The 22,553-nt window shown below is 55.4% G+C and overlaps 1 protein-coding gene across 10 annotated transcripts in view; it reads left to right on the top strand.

Annotated features, from left to right (window-relative positions):
• The window catches only part of GPSM1 (G protein signaling modulator 1), a 79,087-nt gene that overhangs the window by 48,119 nt on the left and 8,415 nt on the right, over window positions 1-22,553 (top strand). For 4 of the 10 annotated variants that reach the window (XM_066980764.1, XM_066980765.1, XM_066980763.1 and 1 more), the window contains exons 10-11: window positions 4,017-4,087; window positions 7,347-7,526. In XM_066980764.1, the coding sequence (XP_066836865.1) occupies window positions 4,017-4,087; window positions 7,347-7,526 (251 nt within the window). Of the gene's footprint in view, window positions 1-469; window positions 946-4,016; window positions 4,088-7,346; window positions 7,527-10,723; window positions 10,997-11,140; window positions 13,275-19,857; window positions 20,707-20,787; window positions 21,560-21,620; window positions 22,350-22,553 lie in introns of those variants that run through there. The other 6 variants (XM_048051330.2, XM_066980766.1, XM_066980767.1 and 3 more) reach the window with 6 other exon arrangements.

A 22,553-nucleotide genomic window follows, 5' to 3' on the forward strand; every position in this document is an offset into this window, starting at 1 on the left:
CGGCCGTGGGGAGGGACTGTCCCCATCTCTGCAGGGAGATGGAGGAAAAAAGCAGCATCTGGATGGGTGTATGGCGGGGATGTACTGGGTGAGTGTCCCAAGGACAGAAGACTGGAGAGTATTTGTGACGGGGCGGGATACGAGGGGGCTAGGAGAAGGAAGGATGTCACAGCTACATGCAGGCGAGCACACGAGCATCTCCCCTGCTCTGCCCCAGTAAAATCCCACACGCACCACGAGAGTTCGTTGCTTCCTTCCAGGTAGGGAGGTGACGGATTTTCAAGTTTTAAAACACGGGAATGTGAAAACCGTTAAACGCCCCAGGAACCAAGCTGCAAAAGCAAAAAGTAAAAAAAAACAAACAGAAACCCCTCCTTGGTTCGTGGGGGTGTTGAGAGCATTGGGGGGTGGGTGGGGGGAGATTTTGGGAAAAAAAAAAAAAATTTAAACAGAAACAACAACCCTGAGCCTGAGCACTGAGAAGAACAACATCCGAGGAGCTCCAGGAAAACAAGCCATGAATGCGGGCAGTCAGCAGCGGCGCTCAGCTGATGTTCACAAGAAGGTTTCGACTCGCTGTGTTAGAGACCTCAGCAAACCTTGAAGACAGAGAGAGCATTTAGAAATGCCCCTGAGGTTTTCCGTTGCTCTGCAGCAGGCTTGGTAAACATGCCAATAAATACCGGAGAGAGAAGAAAAGCCCTTACAGAGGAACAGACACCGGTTTTCAGCCGCTCAATCTTCTGCCTCCACGGCGGCTGCTGTCGGTCAGCGCCGGGGAGAAAGGGGCAGCGTGGATCCGAGCGCTGGGGCTGCAGGAATTGCTGGGAGAATCGCTTCTGAGGAGGATCTGAGCACACCTGGAAGTTACGTTCGGAGCTGTCGGAGGGAATGTCCCGCTGGAAGGCAGCAAGCTAGCGGGACTCGTCGCGTCGCGGCGTGCCTGTGAGTATGGGAACCTCTCCGCTCTGCGGCAGGATGAGCGCGTGCGGGCTCCTGAGCGGGTCTGCCAGGGGAAAAAAGGGGAGAAACTTTTCTGCAAGTGTGGTGGGAGCTGCTGCCTGCTTCCGTCCAGCTTATGATAACCCTGGCTGTAGGTAGCATCTCAATTCTTCTAGCTGCTGGCGCTGCCTGTGGGACAGCTCGGTGCGAGCGAGGGCAGAACCGGGCGCTTTGAGGCCGGCGTCTGGCCCCGGTGCTGGTCGTGTTTTCTTCAGGAGGAAAACGGCCGAGCTGGCCTGTTGGGAAGTTGAACGTGTAATTCCTAACTTCTTCCTCTCTTAGCTCAACCGAATGCGAAGTCTGCGCGGTAACAGAGGAACACCAGCACCAAAACAACGGAAAAAGACAAACGGTTCCGCGTGCCCTAATTGCTGGGGTCGTCTCGGCTGACGACGCTTATTAAATTAACAGAGAGGAAGGCAGGCTTTCGCAGAGCAGAGATTAATGGTTTCTGGCCAGGGGTTTAATGCTACTGCAAATGTACAAAAGCACCTGAGGATGGAGGTGTGTAATTAGCGACTCTTTAGCCTGTTGGAAACGCTGTGTGTTTATCTAATCAGACGCACTTTGCTTCTTCCTCGCTTTCCTGGAAGTGGCCCTTAAAAGCTGCCGTGACGCACGCTCGCTTCCAGATGCCGCTCTCACCTCTCGGGCATCGCTTTGAAACCCAAACGCGTGATCTGGTTAAGTGTTTGTGGGTGTCTTTTATCGTGGGCTCTCCTCGCTTCTCCCCTTGCTGAGCTCCTGCCAGCCGACGTGGCAGCTCCGGGAGGGCTCTGCTCGGTCTTTGCTCATGTGGCACCGTGGGGGGAGACCCCGCAGAGCTGCCTCCTTCTTGCTGGTGCCCCCAGGGGCTGGTGGGAGCACGGCGGAGCGACGGGAGCCGGGTGTGAGGTGTCTTTGAGGACCTCGGCTTTCTTTAGGAGCTCTGGGTCCTCCCAGAGGGAGCCAGGGCGGGCTGCGCCGACCCACTGAGAGCTGTGCGGCCGTCTCCATGCTGTGGTGGAGAGGGCTTGGGCTCCATCGTTTCAGCTGTCTTTGTGGTGCACATCCAGCCTGTGATAACGTGTTCAGATAGCAAAGAACCGTGTCGTGTCACCGGTATCCAGCGGCATGGGTCTTTCCCATCCTCCTCAGAGTCGCTCCTTATGATACCTTAGCAAAGACAAAATAGCGTAGTTAAGACTTCTTAGTAAAAATAAGCAAGGACAAATGAAAACGGTAACGTCAGGAGTTCTGCCTGCTGTATCGAGGGCAGCAAAGTCCTTTCTTCCTGCCCGAACCAACGGGAGAACAGCCCCGAGTCTGAGCCCGAGCCAATGTCAGCAGCAATTGCCGAGCTTCCGGGATCGAATCTGGGTTTTACCGAGCTGCTGCCAAGGCAGCGATGGCTCTGCAGGGTGCAAGAGGGTAAAGCTTGGTGCAGACGGCAGCGGCGTGTCACTGCGTGTTCTCCTTGCTCTCTGACTTTGCTGTGTGTTCAATATCCATCCTCCACCTATTCACCACCTCCTCCAGTACCTTCTTAACTCAAAGCCTGCTGCCGAAGTCACCTTCAAATGAAGCTGATGCTCACGTGCTTTTTGGAGAGACAGAAAACGCGCATAAACGTTTTGCTGCTTTGGCTGTCGTGGCTGCAAGAAGTAAATCACGTTGGGGTAGTAAGGAAGTCGTGAGGGGCAGTGGAGTTGCCTTTAGGTCATTCGTAACTAAGCTGTGGTACGGATGCGAAGCCCCAGATGATCTGAGCTTGTCGCCGTATCTCACGATGCTGAGCGAGGGGGGAATTTTGTCTTTGGAGGTGCTGCAGCTGAGAAACGCCCGTGGTTGCACCTGGAGTTACAGCAGAGCTGGGTGCGTGTTAATGCAGGAATCTGCTACCTGGCGGCTTCTCCATTTAATCACTGCCTTCTGTTCGCGGTCAGTCCCGAATTGGTTTGTGAATTTTGGGCCTTCTCTCGTTAAGTTTGCCTGGTGAGCAGCTCGGTGGCACCCTGGGCTGGAACAGGGTCTATGGGGGCTGCCGTAGGATATCGGAGCTGGTGGATGTTGGTGGGAAGCTGGGGAATCTTTCGGCTTGGTGAGCTTGCTGCTGCAGGAACCACACAGAGTTTAGTGGTTTCCGTTCTCAGGGCTTTGCACGAGGATGGTTTTCAAAAAAAAACTTCAGGAAAGGGCAGGAAAAGGGAGCAGGAAGGGGAAAGGGCAGAAGTTTTCCTGGATGCGTTAGAGGCACCCCAGGGCCATTTGGTAAAAACTGCGTGTGCCGGTGAGCAAGGCGAGAGCAGCTGGGAGAAGGTTGGAGGGAGACGTGCAGGTAGAGAGAGTGTGCAAAACAGAAGTCAGAAGCTGAACTGTTTTTCACCTTCTCTGTTATTGTTATAATACAGTATTTAAATTAATTTTATTAAATCTCAAATATCTTAATGGTTGCCAAATTTTATGTTTTGTCTGTCAGCTTCAGGGCAAGGTTTCTCTCTCCTTGAGGCTGGGCCTGTGATAACTTGAAAATATTTGCTCTTTCACTTAGTTTTCCAGCCCTCGTGACTGCAGAGCAAAGCTTTAAGATACGTCCCAGACGCATTCTTTAAGTTGAAAACATGGAGATAAAGCAACAAACCCACAGATGTATTAAACTGTATTTTTGTTATGATTTTTCTCAGTGCCAGTCCCCTGACCTTCCTTGTTTAGGGTCGGGCTCGTAGCTCTGGAATTTCGGAGACCTCAGCTGAGATCCGGGGTCATGGTGTGCCCCCGCTACCGGTTCGAAATCAAAAGCTTTGTGCAGCCCTCGCTGTTACTGACTGTGCTGTGACAGTGCTTTGAAAAAGACCCAAAACAATAGAGAAAAAACAGATCTGAATCTCAAGGACAGCACAGCTGCAACATCCCGTCCGCTTGGCTTTGCAGCTAACAGTAGCTGAGGGTCCTGCCACGCTGCGAATTTGGTCTGCGTGACATCGGTGCTGCCGGTGAGTGACACCCTCCTGATGCGAGAGTGCGTTGTTTTGCAGGAGCCAGGCCAAAGAGACTCCAAAGAAACAGCATGGACAGCTTAGACCTCCTGAAGTTCCCTTCTGAAAAGGTAAGCAAAGATGGCTGGCTTGCCTCGAAGATGAAATGTCGGTAGGAATCTGGAATGGCTTGTTGGCTGCCTGCATGTGCAGGGAAGTATGCAATTAGCAGATAGCACGGGAGTCAATGGGATTAACCAAAGAGGGTTTCTAGAGAGCTCGGAGGAAAGGAACAGCTGGTCTAGCTAAAAAGGCACTTAGCTGAAAGCTGAAAAAGCCACTTCTGTGCTTTTTTTGAAAAAAAAAAACAGCCCTTTATTAAAGAGGATAAGCACGAGCAGTTTAGCCCCTTCAGTGGCTGGTGGCACAGCTCGGTGCCTTGTTAACCCAGCAGAGTGCTCCCTCCCGTGCAGACAGGGAAGGAGAGGTCAGGAGCGGGAGCTGGAGCGTTGCAGGAGGCAGAGGATCTTGTCCCAAGGGGCTCTGAGGATTGCCTCTGCTCTGGTTCACTGCTGGAAATGTCAGATCCAAGCAGATCAGTGTTTTCATTGCCTCCCCAGGGCAAAGGCTGTTTCTGCAGTCAGCTGGGAGGCACTGAGCCTTTCCACCTACAGGGATCATTTAAATTTCTGAGAAAATCCTGCACAGGATCGCTGGGTCTGCCCCGTGGCAGGTGTCGGTGCTGCCGTGTGGTTCAGCCATGCCCGATCCCAGGGGCAGGCAGCCCAGCTCTGCTTTTTGGGAGAGGCGTTGGCAGGAGTCATTTATATTCATGCGGTGCTTTCCAGGCACAGCTCTCCCGAGTGCCCCAGGGAGCATTTCCACTCTTGCAGAAGTGTCACAAAAAAAAATAATCCCCCAAGTTGTGGGTAGGTGCAGGGGGTCAATGGGAAATAAACTCAGGCTTGCAGAAACGTTTGAGTGCCTAAGCAGCCCGGTAGGCACCTGGAGGGACTGACGGAAGCTCTTTCCTGAATTTACTCTTAGGGAGTTGAATTCCAAGCACCCTTTTTGTTAATTCACCCGCCTGCGCAGAGGCCATTTGTCTCCTACCTGCTGTAACCACTGTGGGTCCATCTCTTCTCCAACCACAACCACACGTTCTGGGCCGGGTGGCTGCTGCCTTAAACCCCCCTGACATTCCCCATGCCGCTGGACTAGCATTCAGTAGTCCAGAACCCCTGCCTCCGGGTACGGGTTGGACCTGAGCTGGAGGACCGACCGCGTGGGTTCTGTGTGATCACAGTGCCCAATGTCAGGGAGACAATCGGTTGTGTGTCCTGATCGATCGGTTGTGTGTCCTGATCGATCGGTTGTGTGTCCTGATCGATCAGTTGTGTGTCCTACTCATCGCAGCATGGCCCGGGGGCTCTGGCGGGGTGAGTTGTGCTGCGTGTGATTTGCTGCTAATGCCGCTGGTTCCCTGCTCTTTGCTCTACAAGCTGAGCCTCGCTCAGTGGTTCAGGCAGGGTGGTGGATTTCGGGGACTCTGGGGGGAGCTGTGGGCAGTCCGTAACCTGGGAGTCAGAAACGAGTTGTTCCCCCCGAAGTGGTCCTGTGGGCATGTGTGAGCTCCCCTCTCCTTGCGGATGCAATTCCCCTTCCTCTCCTGCTGCAGCTCCTGGGGAGAGGTGACTCCAGCCAGGGGAAGGGGCTGTTTGCTTCCAGCTTGCTATGGGGAGAGTGCTAAGACTGCAAAGAATAAATCAGCGGCGTGAAATGTGACCTCTCCAGCACCCTCTCATTATTTTCTCACCCTCTCTGCCCTTAGCTCTGCCAGACATAGCCTTCAAAGTCAGCAGGGCCCCCTGTTACCGAACAGGCCAGGAACTTGTGTGCAGTGCCCCTGCACAGAGTTGTGCCCCACCAGGCAGCAGGAGCGCTGCCTCCCCGATCGTCCTGTTCTCACCGACCTGTGCCCTGTTCCTTGGTTGGGGCTTCCCTGGTTTTAGCTCCCAGCCGTTGGCTCTCGTTTATTCCTCTCTCCACCAGAGTAAAAATCTCTTTGTCACATGCTGGTTTTACCCTGGAGGTGCTTACATGCTGTAATTGAGCCATCTATTCTTTTGGCGTGAAGGAAGCTGTTTGAGGCTTCTGAGGCAGCAAGGCATTGTGAGGCAGCTTCTTTCCACTTCTGAAACCCACTTTTAGGCCTGCTTTTCAAGATGTGGACACCGGCCCGGCTGCAGTTGGTCGCGTTGATAGCATCTAAGGAAATGAAACTCCCCTTCCTTGTTCTCACTATTCCTGTTTGTGTTTTAAGGAGTGGAGAGGGCATTTTGGCTCCAGCATCCTACTGCGTTGGGCTGCTGGTGTGCTGTGACTTCGGGTCCTGTTCAGTGTTTTTGCCTTCTCAGTGCTCACCTCTTAAAATCCCAGCCCCGTGGGTCCTTGGGTGAGCTGTGCTCCTGAGCTGGGCTCCAGCTTCTTTCGCCCGCACACAGCTGCTGGAATGAGGAGTAAGGACACTGGGGAGTTCTCTCGGTGCTCTGTGAGCCCTCATAAGGTGGTTTGCAGCGTGGAAACACCAAAGCATCAAGCAGGTTTAGGCGCTCAGATCCTACTGGTTACGTGCCTGGTGCCTTTAATAAGTGCCTCTGGAGCTAAATGCTGAATGCTCCTGCTGGTGTTTCTGTATCAGGGCCTCATCTGCGTGAGAGCAGTAATGAGGTTGTTAGGATAATACAGGCAGGGCCATTAACACGAGGCTTTTGGCAGAGAAGGGATGGAGTTGTGTGCATCTCACGGGAAGGGAGTAAGGAAGGAGACGCCAGGTGAATGGCAGGGCCTGAAAAACCAAGCAGGGAGCTGCAGTGAGAGGAGACAAAACCTAGGATTTAAGAGACGTGTTATCTGTCACCTCGTTTCCCCATGCATTACACAGAAGTGACAGTCCTGTGTTTTATATGGCCACGGGAGCACTGCAAACAAGTGTTTGAGACGGCCCAGGAGGACAGCAGTCCCCACGCGCTGGTGGCAGGAGGATTGGTGGGAGAGCTGAGTGGGAGACTCCAACCCCTCGTGCTAATTCATGCCTCTACCTTTATACCTGGTTTTTTAAGAGGATGCTACTTCTCCCTGTGGAGTGGTTGACTGTTGTGTGCTGTTCGGGTGATGCTGCTTCTCCACGCATTAAAATCCTCTGCTGCAGATACACACAAAATGTCCTTATTCAGCCCTACACACTGTGAGTGGCAGCTCACACCGTCTAAATGCCACGTTAACTTCTCGTTTCTGTTCATCCCCTGTTCTGGGGATGTTTGCCAACAGATCTCCACGTTAAACCGGGGACAAGCAATTTGTGCAATGACTATTTCTTGCTTTCCCAAGGACCAGAATGGGGACAGCCATCACGTGGGAGACCTGAAGATCTCAGGCAAAGAGTTCTTGTCTTTACCTGCAAGGTCGAAGAAATACCGGGAGCACCAACCCACTTCAGAGAGAAGGCCCCAGGGGTCAAGTACATCGCCGCTGGATGCCAGTGAAGTCCGAGTCCAGGTGTCACAGTCGGTAGGAAGATGTTTTTTCTCCTCTGGTACTCATCTTGGAGCTTTGTTTCTAACCTGGTGGGGGGGTGGCAGTGTGGCCTGTTGGCTGGAAAGCAGAGCCTGCGTCTAGCTCTGCTGTCGACTGTTCAGGCAACTGTAGGCAGATTATTTTTCCTTTCTGAGCCTCAGCTTCGCTGTCTGTTACGCAGAACTGCGGTACCAACCTCCTTAAACTGGTTTGTGAGAGCTTGGTGGTTAGTGGTGTTTGCAACCTTCTGCGGAGGGGGTTTAGATCTGAACTTTCCTGAGTTTGGGACTGTCTGGGTGTGATGCCCTGACTTCTAGAAGAACACAGCATTTGGAGGCCTTGCTTTGTAGAGCCTGACTTGAACAGCCTCCCGAGCTAACCAGGAACGTGCTTGTTGCCTTCAGGAAACAGAGCCCTTTTCATGTTTTTGATAGCTTATCAACCAAAAATGCTGATGCCTTTGCCGTTTACAGGTTACTGGCATGCAGCAAGGCCCTGTTCGGGGTTGAACAGCTCTGACTTAGTCTGTCCTTGGCTCCCCGGAAGGTGGTGGACATCTGTGTCCTGGAAAGCTCTCGTTGTGCATTTTTGACATCTTTAACCCAAACAATTGAGTTGTTTGAGGCTATTATCTTCTGGTTGTATTGCTGTTTATGTTGTGACACTGGCAAATACAATGTGCTGGGGAGGTTTCCTGCAGCTGTGCTGGTTTTGTTCTCAGTTCTGGAGGCAAGAGTCACACCCACAGACGATGCATGTTTCTGGACTGGGGGAGCGGGTTTGGAGGTATTTGAACTTGGTGATCTCAAATGAGAAGCCCCAAGTCCTCAGCTTGCTTTTTTCCAGGAGATGGATTGTAACAGCAAAGCTGTGATGATTGCACGGGTGCTTGCTTTATGACTTGCTTGCTTTATGCTGAGGCTGTAATTCACTGTCACACTGCCGTGATCATGCACTTGAATCCAGGTGGATTAAGTCCAAGCCAGGAAAGACAGGCCTGTTTTTTCTTGATATGTAAGAAAAGAAAAATGAAAAAATATTTTTGTGCTGGGTACGAAAGGGTCTGAGCTGCAGAGCTTGGGAGGAAGCCTGTCTGTAGAGGGGGGATGCTTGAAAGTGCTTCCTTGTTCCTGGTCTGTGGGTCACAGGTGGAACATGTCCTGCTCTGGGTGTGCGTACGTACACATCCCCTTTTGACCACAGGCACTTCTGATTTTCAGTTCGGTTGTCTGACCGCTGGAGACAGGATTTTTACACCAACTGTTTTTTTTAGACTTCTCTGAGCTGATTCTTCATTCCCAACAGTGTTAGTGGAAATGGTCTAATAGGAAAAGCATTTCCTGCTGCTCACCGGTGCAAACATGATCATTGAGAAGGAAAACAAAGCTCATCTGAGCCAGAAAGGAGACAGCAGTACTGGGGCATCCGAGGGAATATAAAGGCAGAAGAAAAAAACCACACTTCTGCCAGAAATAGCTTTGTATTTTTAACTCAGACATTCAGCCAGAAACCGAACAAAAGCCATGCTCGAGCAAGAGTAAGGCAAAAAGCATTTCTTAGGAGTGTAGTTGTGAACACGCAGGTTATGTCTGTAGATGAGGCCCCGTGGGACATCACCAGCCACTAGTGAGCTTGTGACCATGTACGCAAGGATTTGGGGAATGTCCAGGCAAGAGCAAGTGAAGGCAGCAACACGCACACCCCAGTCACGGGAGGTGCCTTGCAGACACCCGGGGTTTGCTCTTGCAGGGGGGTGGTGCAGGCTCTGCCTGGGTGCTGCGACCTGACTCTTCCACCGGCTGTTCTCCTGAGGCCTCTTCCCTCTGTGCCCAGGTTTTGCAGAGTTTATTAGCTCTCTACTTGCTCTAGATTTGTGAGCTAAACCCTGACCGTCCAATTTTAGTTCAATTCCCAAGCATTCCTGGTGCACCTGAGGGTCAAACAGCGGAGAGGGAACTCACAGGACACAGACCCGCAGAGGGGTAAGGGGTGGTGAGGCGCTGTGTCCATGTGTTTGCACAGCCCCAGAGGCCAGGGCTGGAGAGGGGCAGGAGCCTGCTGCTTGCAGGGGTCCCTGCGTGGGCATCTGAGCTTCTGCCCTGCTCCCTGCAGAGCCCGGCGGTGCTGCGTGTGCCGCCTGCCCAGGCACGGAGGTGGTCCGTCGCCCCGCCGGCAGCAGCGCCCCACAGCCCTTCCCGTTTCAGCCCCACAAAGGATCAGTGTGCAGAGCCCTGCTGGGCCGTGGCTAATGCCAGCTGGTGTCTTCAGACCGTGCCCCACCACACACGAAATACCCTCCAGAAAGGGCTCTTCTGCCAGGAGGGCGTCTGCAGCGTGTTCTGGGCAGCGAGGCTGGGTCACTTCGGGTGAATCTCGTTCCGTTTCCGTGCTCCCACCTGACAGGGACCCCAGCCTGACTCTGCAGGCCAGACCTCAGAGCGTTTAAAGTCAACGTCTTCTCGCGAGTACTTGCCAAAAGCGGTGAACCTTTGCCTTGCATATGGCTTTTGTCCCTGTCTATCAGAGGGCTACAGAGCTGTGTCAGCCTGTTGTGTGGGAGTGTGGGTGGGCTTTTTTTGAAAAGCTCTAATTCCCATCCATGTGAGCCTTTTTAAATGAAATGTGGCGAACTGCACCCAAGACGGGTGGATGCTGGCTCCAAGCTCTGCAGCACAGACCCTTTTTCTCCTTCCCGCAGAGCTGGCTCTGGTCAGGCAGTTCAGATGAGAATCCCCCGGCATTCCTCATTTTGTGCATGCTCAAAACAAAAATCTTTTATCCATCAGTAAACAGCAAGTCCTTAATTAGAGGTGAGCTCTGATGGCTGGTCTGAGGTGCTCGTGTGGGCTGTCACCGTACCTGCCGTCCCGTCAGAAGGCACCAGCTCAGGCTGTGCGCAGCCCTGCCCGCTGGACGGTGCCCAGGAACAAACCTCCCGGGCCCCACACTGAGTGATGCGGTCTCTGGATAAGTCCTGCTGTCAGTGCAGGCACTGACCTCCTTCCAAAAGGTCTTTCTCACCAGGACGTGGTCCCACAGGTAGGTGCAGGGCCTGATTCAGAGCCTCGTGTTCCCTGCCCACCGCTGCCACCACCGCCTCTTGTTTACCTCCGTCCTCCCCATCTGTGCGATGGGGTAATGCTGCTCCCCTGGGGAGCTTACAGAGGCGTGATGATGGCTGTAAAGTTGTTTGAGCTTGGGATGGCAGGAGCTGTGGTGGTGTTATTAGCATTGGCGATGCTGCTGCTAATTACTGAGCTGCTGGGAAACTCCCCATGGGAGGAGGCGGGAGAAGGGAGGGGAGGCAGGGGAAAGTGAAGGGAGGCGAAGTGCACTCGGGGATGGAGAGGAGCCTGGCCCTGCTGGCAGCTCTGTCAGGCCCTGGGAGAAGGGCTCGGCCTGTCGGCAAAGCCGTGGGGATGCTGGGATGGATAGGAGAAGCCATGGCCCAGGTGCTGCGTAAGGTAGGAGACTGCGCCAGGCCGGCGGGCAGGGCCCCTCCGTGGGTGCTGAGCCTCCCACTGGTGCTGCACAAGATGGAGCCCGTGCAGGAGGGTTGTGGTGCTGGTGGGGCACAGACGGGCTTCGTCACCCCATGGGAAGCGGGGAGATGCCTGACTGGTGGCCACAGCGAGGAGAGGGGCTGGTGGGGGCCGGGCAAGGGCAGGGCCCTCTTCACGCTTCCAGATCAGGCCTGTGAGAGCTCCCAGGGGGAAAACGCAAGGCTGTGAACGTCTGGTTCTCCCCAGGCAGCTTTGGTGTGGGAGAAGCTGGTGGGGGTGAGCCACACGTGGCCAGATTTTCCCCTGTCACAGCAGAGCCACGAGCAGAAGTCCCCATGCTAGGGCTCGGTGCCGGTGCCGGGCGGCCGGAGCCCGGTCCTCCCTGGGACGCGTGCGCCTCGCAGCTGCTGGCTTCTCTCTCTTTTTAAAGCAACATCAAAGCAGGAGGTTGTGTACCACATAAAGCTTGCAGACATCAAAGGCTTGGTCATAAATTTAACCCTTTGCTTTTCTGTGGAGAAGGTCATAACTCTCCGGCTCTTGAATGACTCGGTAACAGCTGTATTTTAGAGGGTTACTGGGAGGATGGGATTTTTCTGACACTTCAGAAGCATCAGAGGACCACAAGTCAGTGAGGCCATGTCCCTCAGCCCCCCACCTGAGAGCAACCGCTATGGAAAAGGAGGGAGGGGGCACATGGAAGAAAGGGGCTGTGTATTCCTGAAAAAGCTGCCTGGGACCCTGGGGACCTGCCCCGCTTCTGGGCCTTGCTTTCACGGTCAGCACTGAGCTAAAGTCTCCGAGATCAGTGGGACTGTGCGTGTGGCAGGGTTCGAGGGCTAAAGCACTTCAACGGATCAAGGCCTGACGGCTGGAGTAAAGCACAGAGAGAGGTAAGTATCAAACTCAATCCTCTCCCCCAGTTGAGGATCAGCTCTAGAAACGGCCCCGTTTGTGTGGCCACTCCTCTTCCAGTGAAGTGCATCAGCTTGAGGGAGTTCTTCCTCGCTCCTTGAACCTGTCCTCCGCCCTGTCCTCTGCAAAGGCCATTTATAGTCAAGAGAAAGAAGAGCTATGTTTGCAGTGAAGACTTGCAGGGATGGGTTGCTGATGTATTTAGACACCGAACAATCTGCGAGCGTGCTGTAGCTCCAAACATTCCCCAGGACAAATGTTTTTATAAGACCTGTTTTATGCTTCCAGGGAGAAGCAACCATAAAAGAAGGGAAAACGTTCTAGATTATACCCCCAAAGGCAGGTTGCCAGCGTTCTTTTGATGTTTTTATCTCTCGTGATTTACCAGCGCATTGTTAGATGGCAGGAGCAATGCACGGGTCAGATACTCTTGGCTCACCCTCTGCCTGGTCGACAAGTGCCAGAGCTCGGTTCCCGGTGTCACGGGGCAGGGAGCAGCGTGGCAGAGGTCCTGCCTGTCTCTGCAGGCTCATGTGCTGTCCACACAGAGCTCCGATGTCTGGTGCCCCTATCCATCCCCGTGCCTTCGTGCTGGACTGCAGAATTGGCCAGGTGGATGCTGGGCTGCAAGGACAAACGCAGTCTGGGGGGCTTCCTCCCACACACTTGCATGCTGGCCCCAGAGCATCTTTCTCCCTTTTGTCTTGGATAATTTGAGAGAAGATTAAACTGGTACTACCCTGCAGTCCATTAAGAGCTTGAACGTGGCTGCACCACGAGCCTTTGCTGCTCTGTGGTGGCTGTCTGTGCATCTTCCCTCTCCTTTCCATCTTCTCTCTTTTAAGATGAGGTAACCTCTTTGTCTCGCATTGATGTGTAAATTAACTCAACGCGAGGGCAGTGCAAACGCACACCCTCCTTTATCTCCGGGCTTTATTGTTTGTTTAACTGCATGGCTATAATTATGCCATTATTGTTGGTCAGACTTTCTGGTGTAAACGTGCTCTGAGAAACTGAGAGCAAGGGGGATGGAGAGGAAGAGAGAAGCCAGAGCCAGGGAGAGGGAAGGCGGCTGCTGCGAAATTTAAGACTGTTCCTAAGGCGCCTCGGAGCTGCTGTGCTGGTGTCAGTCCTGCTGCAACCGAGCAGGTGAAGGCAGAGCTGTGGGGTCACTCTTGGCATGCTGCGTCTTCGTGTTCAGTTTGTGGGACCGTCTGTAGGGCTTCGTGCGGGCGCGGACCTGGGAGAGAGGCTGCTCGAGACATTTCCCAGCTGGGGGCAGGATGCGCCGGAGAACTTTCTGGAAGGCTCGAGTCTGACAGAGGTAAGGAGACTCTTCCAGAGATGCAGGCGGCTCAGAGAAGCAGCCAGTGGTCTGGTTGCCTCCCCAGCATCATCTTAAGCTGTCTGCCCTTCCTGCCCATACGCCTGTATGAGTCTTTTTGTTAAGCACTGGGGCTCTTCTTTTCTTTAGCTCCTGTTTTCTGACCAGGTGGGTTGGTTGGTGCGTGAGCCAGGACAGACTTCAAAAACACTCCCCCAAATCCAGAGGTGCAGCAGAGCCAGAGCCATGACTCTGGTGAGTTTTGCAATGCAGAGTCCTCACTGGGACTTCCAGGTAGCATGGGAGGCAGGGAAACGAGCAGGTAGATAGAAAATCTCTGCAAAGTAACTGCACAGAGGTGGGGAGGGGAGGCAATAGCGTTTTCTGGCATGCGCTGCCTCTGCTGCATTCGCCGCCTCAAAGGTAAATTATCGGTTTCTCCCTTAAATATTAACAGCTGCCAGGTAATGAATTCCCCCTCTCTGTTTTATAATGGCACTAAAATTGGGATTTGCCTTGGTTTTCTCTGTAATTATCCAATGAGAGCGTGTGAGTGCGAGGGAGGTAGGGCAGAGCTGGGCCTCGCAGGCTCTGCTGCTGCGAGTGCCGTGTCTGGGGGCAGCGCTGCTTTACCCACCCCGGGGTCTCAGGGTGTCTCTGCTCGGAGCGAGGGGCTCTTCAGATCCAGCGAGACTCAGCTGATGCTGTTTTAGTTTTGGGAAAGTGACCGCTCTGTTACGGAGCCCCTGAAGGTGCTGTGAATTGTTTTGACATTTCTTAATTTAAGCCAGGAAAAGGCAGGACTATCACCTCTGGGTCTTCTGCGAATATTTGAATCTTTTGGGTAGAGAAGCCGGAGAAACGTCTCCTACAAGGTGCAGAGCACAGGACAAGTGTTAACTATTCCATCCTCTTTGTCCTGCAGACAATAAGGAGGACAAAAGCAGAGAAGAGAACCTGCCCCCACTTAAAAGAGGCACCTAACTCCTGTGCACTGTCTGGGACAGGGCTGCTGTCGGCAGGGCAGCTGCACGGGCCCTGGTGGTCAGTGTTCTCCGTCTGGGGAGGGGACGGGTTGGAGACTGCTTGCTCAGAGCTGCCCTGCAGAGCCCTCTCCGCATTCCGTGCTGAACAGGAGCAAAGCAGAGGTTTTGCTGCCCCTGTGCCTTGATATCAGTCCCTAGGCTTTGTCCTTAGTGAGACGCTCCAGTACTGAAGGTCCCAGAGGTAAAGCAGAATTCCTTATCTTCCTTTCTCTGGGGTAGTCTTGTTGTTGGAACACCCTCTTTCTGCTGCTTCCCGCTACGCCTGTCTTGTTTTTCGTCCTCCCAGACTGAGGTCAGGTTGTGAATCAAAGCTGTGCTGTGGAAAGGAGATAGAAGGCAGGATTTAAAGCAAGCCTCTGCTTGTGCATCAACCACAAGCAGAAGAGAAGAGCGTGCCCAGGTGCAGAATGGCTGTCCCAGCCCTCAGCGCTGCAGAAGTTACACCAAGGACTCCTGGTCTGGTGCTTCTCAGGTCTCTGGGCTGGGGACTGGGGGACTGCATGAAAACACATCTGAGACCCCATATTCCAGCCATAACCAGCTAAGTGCGGGGCATAGTTTTGGAGCTGGAAACTGCAGGAAAGATGTTTTACCTGAAGAATCTGATCTGAGCTGTCTGTCCAAGGTCCCCCAGCAGGCCTTTGCTGGAGGTTAGGACAGGAGGTCCGCAGCCCGGCTGGCCCAGTGGTCCGGAGCTGCCTAACCCAGCTACTGAAACACATTCTTTTTCCCCTGACTCACTGTAACCGGGTTTTCAGTTATTGGCGCTTTGAAGCCGTAATTGAGGTCTGATCTCCTCCTCGCGCAGCCTTTTCTCCCGGCGAATTGTCAGCCCTCAAGTGGTATGAGACAGTAAAAGAGATGTTACACTCACCATTTCCTAGAAACTGTCACTTTAAAGAGAACAATACTAAAAAGAGGGATGAATTGAATCCAGACCCGGAGCCATAAAACTCCAAATGTTTGACTTCTCTCAAAATCTGGAACTCTTCATTCATTTCTAGGGTCTCTGCCGTGCTTGGGGCACTTTGTACATTCACAGTTCCGGCTTCTCACATTTAATAAACTGCACATGCCTGAAAAGCTTTAAAAAAAAATCATAGTCCAAGTTCTCTTTGGATGTAAATCAGCGTAACTTTGGTTAAATCACAGGGAAGTGCACACTAATAATGCGTTTTTTGGGTTACATTTAAGGACAGACCTTACAGGCAGGGGTTACCCTTAAGGGCAGACCTTACAGGCAGGGGTCTGCATACCCCAACAGTTTTGTCTGCACTTTTGGGATAATGGCTGTTACCAGCTGCTAGACAGGGCTGCAGCTGGAGCCTGTCCCACAAGACAGAAACCCAGCACAACCTCGGGAAAGGTTTGCTTTAATCTGTTGTTGCCCAGCTTTGGGAAGGCCAGATGGCAGCGAGTCAGAGCCAGGACCCCTCAGGTGAGCAGCTTGTCCTGTGCGGTCACCGGGGCATCCTGCCGAGAGGCCACCCTGCTGCTTTCGTTCCCCAAAGCCGCTCCGTTAGTGGGTTCTTGTCCAGCCCACTGCCTGTGGGTAGACACGGTCCCATCCAGTGCCAGTCCCTTCTGCCGGATTTAGGATACCCTTGGGGTGAGCGGTTTCGTGGTCTCTCTGGGCTACCCGCGCGTCTGTGCTCGGACTAGATGTGTGGCCCGAAACTTCCCTGGGAGCTGGCTGAGCGTCCTGCGAGGCTGCAGGGGTACGGACGTGAACCAGGAATCAAAGGAGCTTGAGGTGAGGAAGGTCCAAGTGCTGTTTCTTGGTGCTCTCGTGATATAAGAGTGTCGGGACAGCACTCTGCCCCCCGTGAGCATCCCGGGGGTGTGAGGGCAGAGGAGCAGGCAGGCAGATCCCTGCTCTTGGCTGTTGCTGCCGGCCAGGCAGGGCACAGCCTGAGTCTGGGGTTAACGTGGCAATCACGAGGCTCTGCTCACGCCTCACCATCCACGTTTCCCATTAGCAGGGCTATTTTCAAGCCTCCCCAAAGCAATTAACACCAATTAATCTAAAAGAACCTAAATACCGTTGTTTTTTTTAGAGTCCCTGGCTTCTTTCTGTTCCACGTGCGGCCCCAGAAGGCTGCAGCCTGAACCTGTCAGAGAGCTGAGCCCAGCTGAGTGCTTCATGTGCTTCCTGGGGAGGTGTGTACTGAGAGGGGGCCCCAAATGGTCCCATGGGTCCGACTTTTCCATCCTGGGTCGTGGTATCTGTGCTGCAGAGAGCGCTGCAGTTCCTGGGAAGGGGAACCAGCCCCTGCAGGTCGGTGCAGCCCCTCTCCCCGGTCAGCAAAGAGCAAGACCGCTGAATTAGGCGTATTTGGGGTGCAGGAGGTGCAAGGCCCGTGGGATGTACAGAAAAGTCCCTGGAGGACATTTTGCCTGAATCTAAAGCCGGTCACATCCAGGGTACTGTCATGAGGAGCAGATCAGCCTCCTTGTCTTTGCTTTCCCCAAATGAGGCACAGTTTCATTTTGCCCCTGTTAAACAGCATCTGTTAGAGCAAGTCTTGCCTTTTGCCGATAGGAGAAGCTGTTCACGTGTTTGCGTATGAGTTTTGTCTCACCAGCTTAAGCCCTGCCGAGAGGGGCTGCGCCTGACCATCGCTGAAATCGCAAACCCACAGGGACCTGCCCCAGGATTCTCCCTGCCCCCAGCAGGGCCAGGGTTTCGTGTTTTGTGGGTGCCTTGCCGAGCACGGCCTTGATCTCGGGCGAGGCCTTCGGGCGTTGCTGGGATAGGAGTAAATAATAATTAAGATTTGGGCGTTTGCTGCAGCGGGGGGTGTTTATGCGAAGGGTAGATGTGCGTTGGGTGTGTGCAGGCACACCGACCAACTTCGCCCGATCGGCATCACCGCTGGCGAGGCGCTGCGTCTGCTCAGCTGCTTTGTAAAACAGCGCTGCGCAAGAGCAGGTAGGCGTCTAAATAAAAGTACGTTTCAAGCCAGCAGCACAGTTCTGGCAATCCAGAGACAGGCAGGCTTTTCTGCAAAGCGTTTTCCAAAGCACACTGTCAGTGCTTTCCCATCTGAGACGCACCGAGCACGGTGTGTAGTGGGGAGCGCTGGATAATTTCGGTGCTTCAGAGACGCCCTTGGGGGGCGGCGTGCTCACGGGCACCTCCCTGCTCTGCCACCGCCTGCTCCTCGGCCGGCCTGGACCTGGGGAGGTAGCGAGGTCTGGTGGACGGGGCCGGGGGTTGAGCGCCACTTATTAACCTTGGCGTCTGCGCTAATTGATGGAGAATGTGGGTTATAGCGTCTAAAGCAGCGGAGTTATTTCGGTTTAGCAAATTACCGCTGCTCAGCTGAGACCCGACAGCCGAGCGCGGTCCTAGGTCCACCCTCGCCGACTGCAAAGGAAATTGCTGCGACTGGCTTCGGCCGAACTGTTCTGCTCTGCTGCCTGGCTGTGTTACGGCGTGCGCGGGGAGGGACTGCGGCCCTGGGTGCGCGTGGGCATCGGTTACGCTCCAGGAACTCGCTGCTTGCTGGCAGCTGCTGATGGCCCGGGTGGGTTTGAGCAAGCCGGTCAGGTTTGCTCCCGCTGCTGGTGTCGAAGCGCTCCTCTGGGCTTTTGCGGGGCTAAGTTGGCCTCTGGAGCTGCCCGTCTGCCTACCTAGACTAGAGAGGCTGACCTGGAACGGTGATGCTTCCAGTTTGTGTCCTTGGTTGATAGTTTAAGCTTTGAGGGCTAAATCAAGGCTTGGGTATTTTTATTAAATGGTGACGGGGGAGCCCAGCCTGACCTGGTAAGCGCTGTCAAAACCGATGTGGAAAAGTTGCTGCGTTAACTTCGGAACATTGGTGCAGCTATCGGAGCGTTTGAGCGCACCAGCTAGCGTATTGCCTCCCAGAGAGAAACCAGAAATGATTTCCACGCCATGGATGCACTGGTCTCAGCGGCAGGGGTTGCCTGCCTGGGCTGTGATTTCAGGGCAGGTTACAGCGTAGCTGGGGAGAAAGCATCAAACCAGAATTAACGGGGCTGTTGCACAAAGTCACCAAACCCGAGCACATCGGCAGTCGGATCAGCGCAGCACGTAGCAGAGGTGTCGGTAACACTTCAGCCAGGCGCCCACGCAGACGCTCCACGCTCCGTCTCGAAATAAAAGCAAAAAACGGAGTTGTGACCCCGCCAGCGATCTGAAGGCGCGGATTTGAGCCACGCGTGGCAGCAGGGCACGCTCCCAGCAGGTCGTCAGTCAGTGTATCAGGGAAGGAGGGAGTTGTGGGTGAGTTATTTTGATTTTGCTTGAAACAATAAAAGCCGAGTTATTTGAAATCTTAACAACAGAACCAGCTTTTAGCACCAGCGTTTATGGGGATGAGTGGGCGAGTTGTTTGAAGGAAAAAAAAAAAACATATCTTTGAAAACAGTCCAAGGCAGGGCGATAATTTCATCCTACAAGGGAAGAGCGTTGGGCACGTCCTGTGTTTGGGGAGTGCGTGCGGACGGGCCTGGCCGGGAGCTGGGCCCGGGCGCTTTGGAGGAGCTCCCACCCTCGGGAGCTGCAGGTGGTGTCTCCGCAGACCGCGGCTCTTCCCCTCGGTCTCCTTCGCTGCATCCGAAGCCCGGGTGCAAAAATGTCGTTCTCTCTCACCGCTCCAAGCGCCCGATCTGTTCTGTGCTGGCTCTGCAGCTGCGTTATCCCCGTCTTCTGCGTGTCGCCCTCACCGCCGGCCCGACGCCCCTCAGCTCTCCTGGGTCTTCAGATAGGGGCCGGAGGCTCGGCTGGGACTCGTTTCCCCCCCTCCTCTCTCCGCCAAAGCTGCTGCCCAGATGTGCGCGCAGACGCGCGGCTCATGCGAGCTGCGGCACCGCTGGCCTGCGTCGGGCGCGCACGGCCCCTGCGCCGAGCGTGTCGGGGACGGGTCGGCCGTGCCCTGCCCCGTCCCTGCCCCTCCTTTCCCTCTTCGTTTGCTGCAGCGTTTTGTTTTTTTTTTTTTAAATTAAATCACAGCTAGATTGTAGTTTAGTGCGTGAGCTCTCCAGGCAGCAGCTCAGCTTTAGAGGCAGGTTCCCAATCGCCTCTTGCCTCCCGTGGCCTGTGGCACCAGAACAGATGCGGAGTGAGTGCTTTCTGCACGCGCCGATGCTGGATTTTGTAAGGTCCAGGGCAACGGAGAGCTGGCCTCGTCCCCCGGCTGCCCCGCATCACGGGTCCTGCTCCCTGCTGCTCACGGGGGCCTGGCTCGTGTGTCTGCAGCAGCCCCCCCTTGGAGGCTGAGCCCCGCGGTGCCCCCCGTGGTCTGGCAGCGGGCTGGGGGCACGGCGCCAGGAGCCCTCATTTCAGGCCCCAGAAGCTTTCCAGGCTTCAGACCGCTGCGTGACTCCTGGGAAAAAGTGTGCTGGTGCGGCAAGGCAGGGGCAGTCCCCAGAAGCTGCATTTGTTCAGGGTAAGGAAATTCCCTGTGCTGGCGATGAAAGAGGAGAATGAAGTGTAAGGGGGCGGTGGGACGGACGGAGAGCTGACGGGGCTGCCCCCGTTCTGCTGCTGCCCCGCCGGGTGGCCTTTGGGCAGCTGCTTCTCTGCCCAGTGACCTGCCTCGCAGCCACAAATTCGCATTTCTGATTTTCCCATTTCATAAATGAGAGATAAGAAGAGCTCTTTGGCTGCTGCAAAGCGTTTCCGTCCTTTCTGTGTTTAAAAATCTTTTTACGATCAGAAAATTCCCCCTGCTGAGCAGGGATACATTTAAACGACGAGCTGCTCGTGGCTGAGTATCTTCGGCTTCTGCAATAAGACAAAAAAAAAAATAAATCATGTATCTAATAATACGTGGAGCGGGAGGACTATCGGGAGCTAAAAATGGCCCTTCGGTATTTCGGTGCTTTAAATCCGAGCGCTCGCGTTGTGTCTGAGCGTGCACGGTGCGCTCACGCCGTGCGGCGTGTGCCCGCGGAGCTGCGCGCCTTTGCAGATGTAGTTGGGCAGAATCGCTCCCGGTCTATTTTTAAGGCAAAGTGTGTGTGGCGGGTAGGAGGCGAGGAGGTGGAAGGAAAGCTAAATATTCACAGAGCTCCGCTCCGGTGGTTTAGAGCATCGTCTCATAACGCCCGGCTCGTGGCGGCGAGGTGAGGGCGATTCGAGCTCGGCTGAGCCCACCCCCTGTGCCGGGGCACCCGAGCGGCTGCGGGTGGCCGTGATGCCTTCAGCTGCCTCTCGCACCGAGCCGGACGTTGGCGCTGGCCGCGGCGTGCACATGGCTGCGCGCTCGGCATAAATCTCGGCTCCGGCGGCGGCTGGGGGAGAGCTCGCGGCTGCCGAGCTGAGGAGCGGCGAGGAGCCAGCCCCCTGCGAGGGGAGGGGGTTCCTGCTCCCGGACATGTGAAAGCTGGAGCCCGGGGGAGAGCTGGCTGCGGAGGTCAGTGAGTAAAACTCGGCTTTGATTTGCGCTTCCCTCCCGGCTTCCGAAACGAGAGTGGCTGGCTCAGGGCGAGGAGGAGGAGGAGGAATATCCAGAGAGAAAGGAGATTTACTTCGGCCAGGGCTTGGCTGTCACCTGCGTGCGCTTTTACAATCGGCTGCTTCGTAAAGTTTGCAAATAGCTTCGTTTCGCACTTCTTCTTATTAAGATTTTTTGCGACTTTCCGGGACGGGCTGAAGCGGCGCCCAGAGCTGCGCGCTGTCCCGCGCCCGCCCGCGGTTCTCGAGCGGGCTGGGAGGGGAAGGGGGGGCTGCCGAGGGAGCCGTGCCTCGGGAGGGACAGTGACAGGGAACCGCTGCCATCGGCACAGCCTGCGTGAGTTTAGCAGCTTCTCTGAATCCGAAGATGTCACCGAGGAGAGGAGACCCCAGGCAGCAGCCCGCTGCCGGTGGCTGGGGACAGGGAGAGCCCCGCTCCTGCGCTCGGAGCAGATGCTCCAGACGCTTCACCTCCTGCTGAAACAGGCGGAGGCGTTCGGCCGGGGGGTTCCTTCTGTGCCTCCAGCCCCTCCTCAGCCTTCTGGGAGGCTCCCCCCCAAACCTCCCCCCGGTGCCCGCCTCCAGCAGCTGCTCGGCGAGGTGGCAGAGCCAGCTCAGCGCCTGCTGCAGCGGCGAGGGGCCGGGATTTGGGGTGCGGGACGGCGGTGACGGTGCTGCTGGCCCCGGCGGCAGCTCCTCCAGCGGGGCCTTGGGTGATGCCAGGAGGCAGCGACGCCACGTGCAGGGCATCGGCAGGCGTTGGGGCAGCTCCTGCCTGGTGATTCGGGGTCAGCTGCCTGAACTGGGAGCAGGTAAGTGGTTGGGGTGCGTCTGGTTTATAGGGGGAGAGACAGACAGGCACGGCATGCGGCTGCGGATGTGCCGGGGTGAATATCTGCCAGGCCCGGGGCAGATAGGCGCTGCTGTAACAACGGGCAGGAGTTTTCCGGGAACTGTCTGGTGCTGAGGGCTTGGTCCTGGGGACAGGGAGCTGGGTCCCAGCTCTGTCACTGCGAGGCTTGGGCAAGTCCCTTTGGCTCCAGGTCATCTCCTCACCGAGACGCAACGCGGAGGGGGGATCGGTGGTGGACAAGGAGCCAAGGAGGCTCTGTCTGAGGGGCTGCTGTAGGAGTAGGGGTGGACACTGCCCTCGAGGGCTCCTTGTGCTGGGGCAGGTTTGCAGGAAATTGAGCCTGGACGGGAGGAGGGGGATCGGGGGCAGGCCAGCGCCCCGTGGGGACACCAGCCCCGAGGGGAGAGGCCGATCGGAGGAGCGAGCTGTGGGCGGCTCGTGAGGGCACCTGCGTTTTGCTTTGGTGGTGAAGCTCCCTTTGGAGGGGACGTTTCATCCCGTGCACGGCAGGGGAGGTGCTTTTGGCTGTCAGCACAGAAATCAGCTGCCACGGTCCTTGGGGAGCTCCAGAGCCCTGTCCCGGGGCGCCCTGGCAGCGCGTTGTGGCACAGCCGGCGATCAGACGGCGTTTCTGCGGGGCTTAGCAGCGGAGAAGGGGAGAGCTCTGTCCTGTCCTGGCTGCTGCTGCTTTCTGCGGGGAGCTCGGGGCGAAGCTGCCGGAGTGTTCGGCTGAGGGCATTCCCAACACGGTGGGTACGGGCTGCTCTCGTCCTGGGGTTTTGTGCCAGGTTGTCTTTCGGGGGATTTCTGTATCGGTTTGCTGCCGGAGCAGCACCACGGGGCAGGAAGCCCGAGCTGCCTCCTGCTTCAGGCACGTGTGCGGGGCCAGGCACGAGGAGCCCCCCTCCTGCCTGCCGAGGAGCCCCACGGTGTGTGAAACCAGCATGGAAATG

Source organism: Anser cygnoides, chromosome 20 (genome assembly GCF_040182565.1).
Source record: "Anser cygnoides isolate HZ-2024a breed goose chromosome 20, Taihu_goose_T2T_genome, whole genome shotgun sequence".
NCBI classification, from domain to species: domain Eukaryota; kingdom Metazoa; phylum Chordata; class Aves; order Anseriformes; family Anatidae; genus Anser; species Anser cygnoides.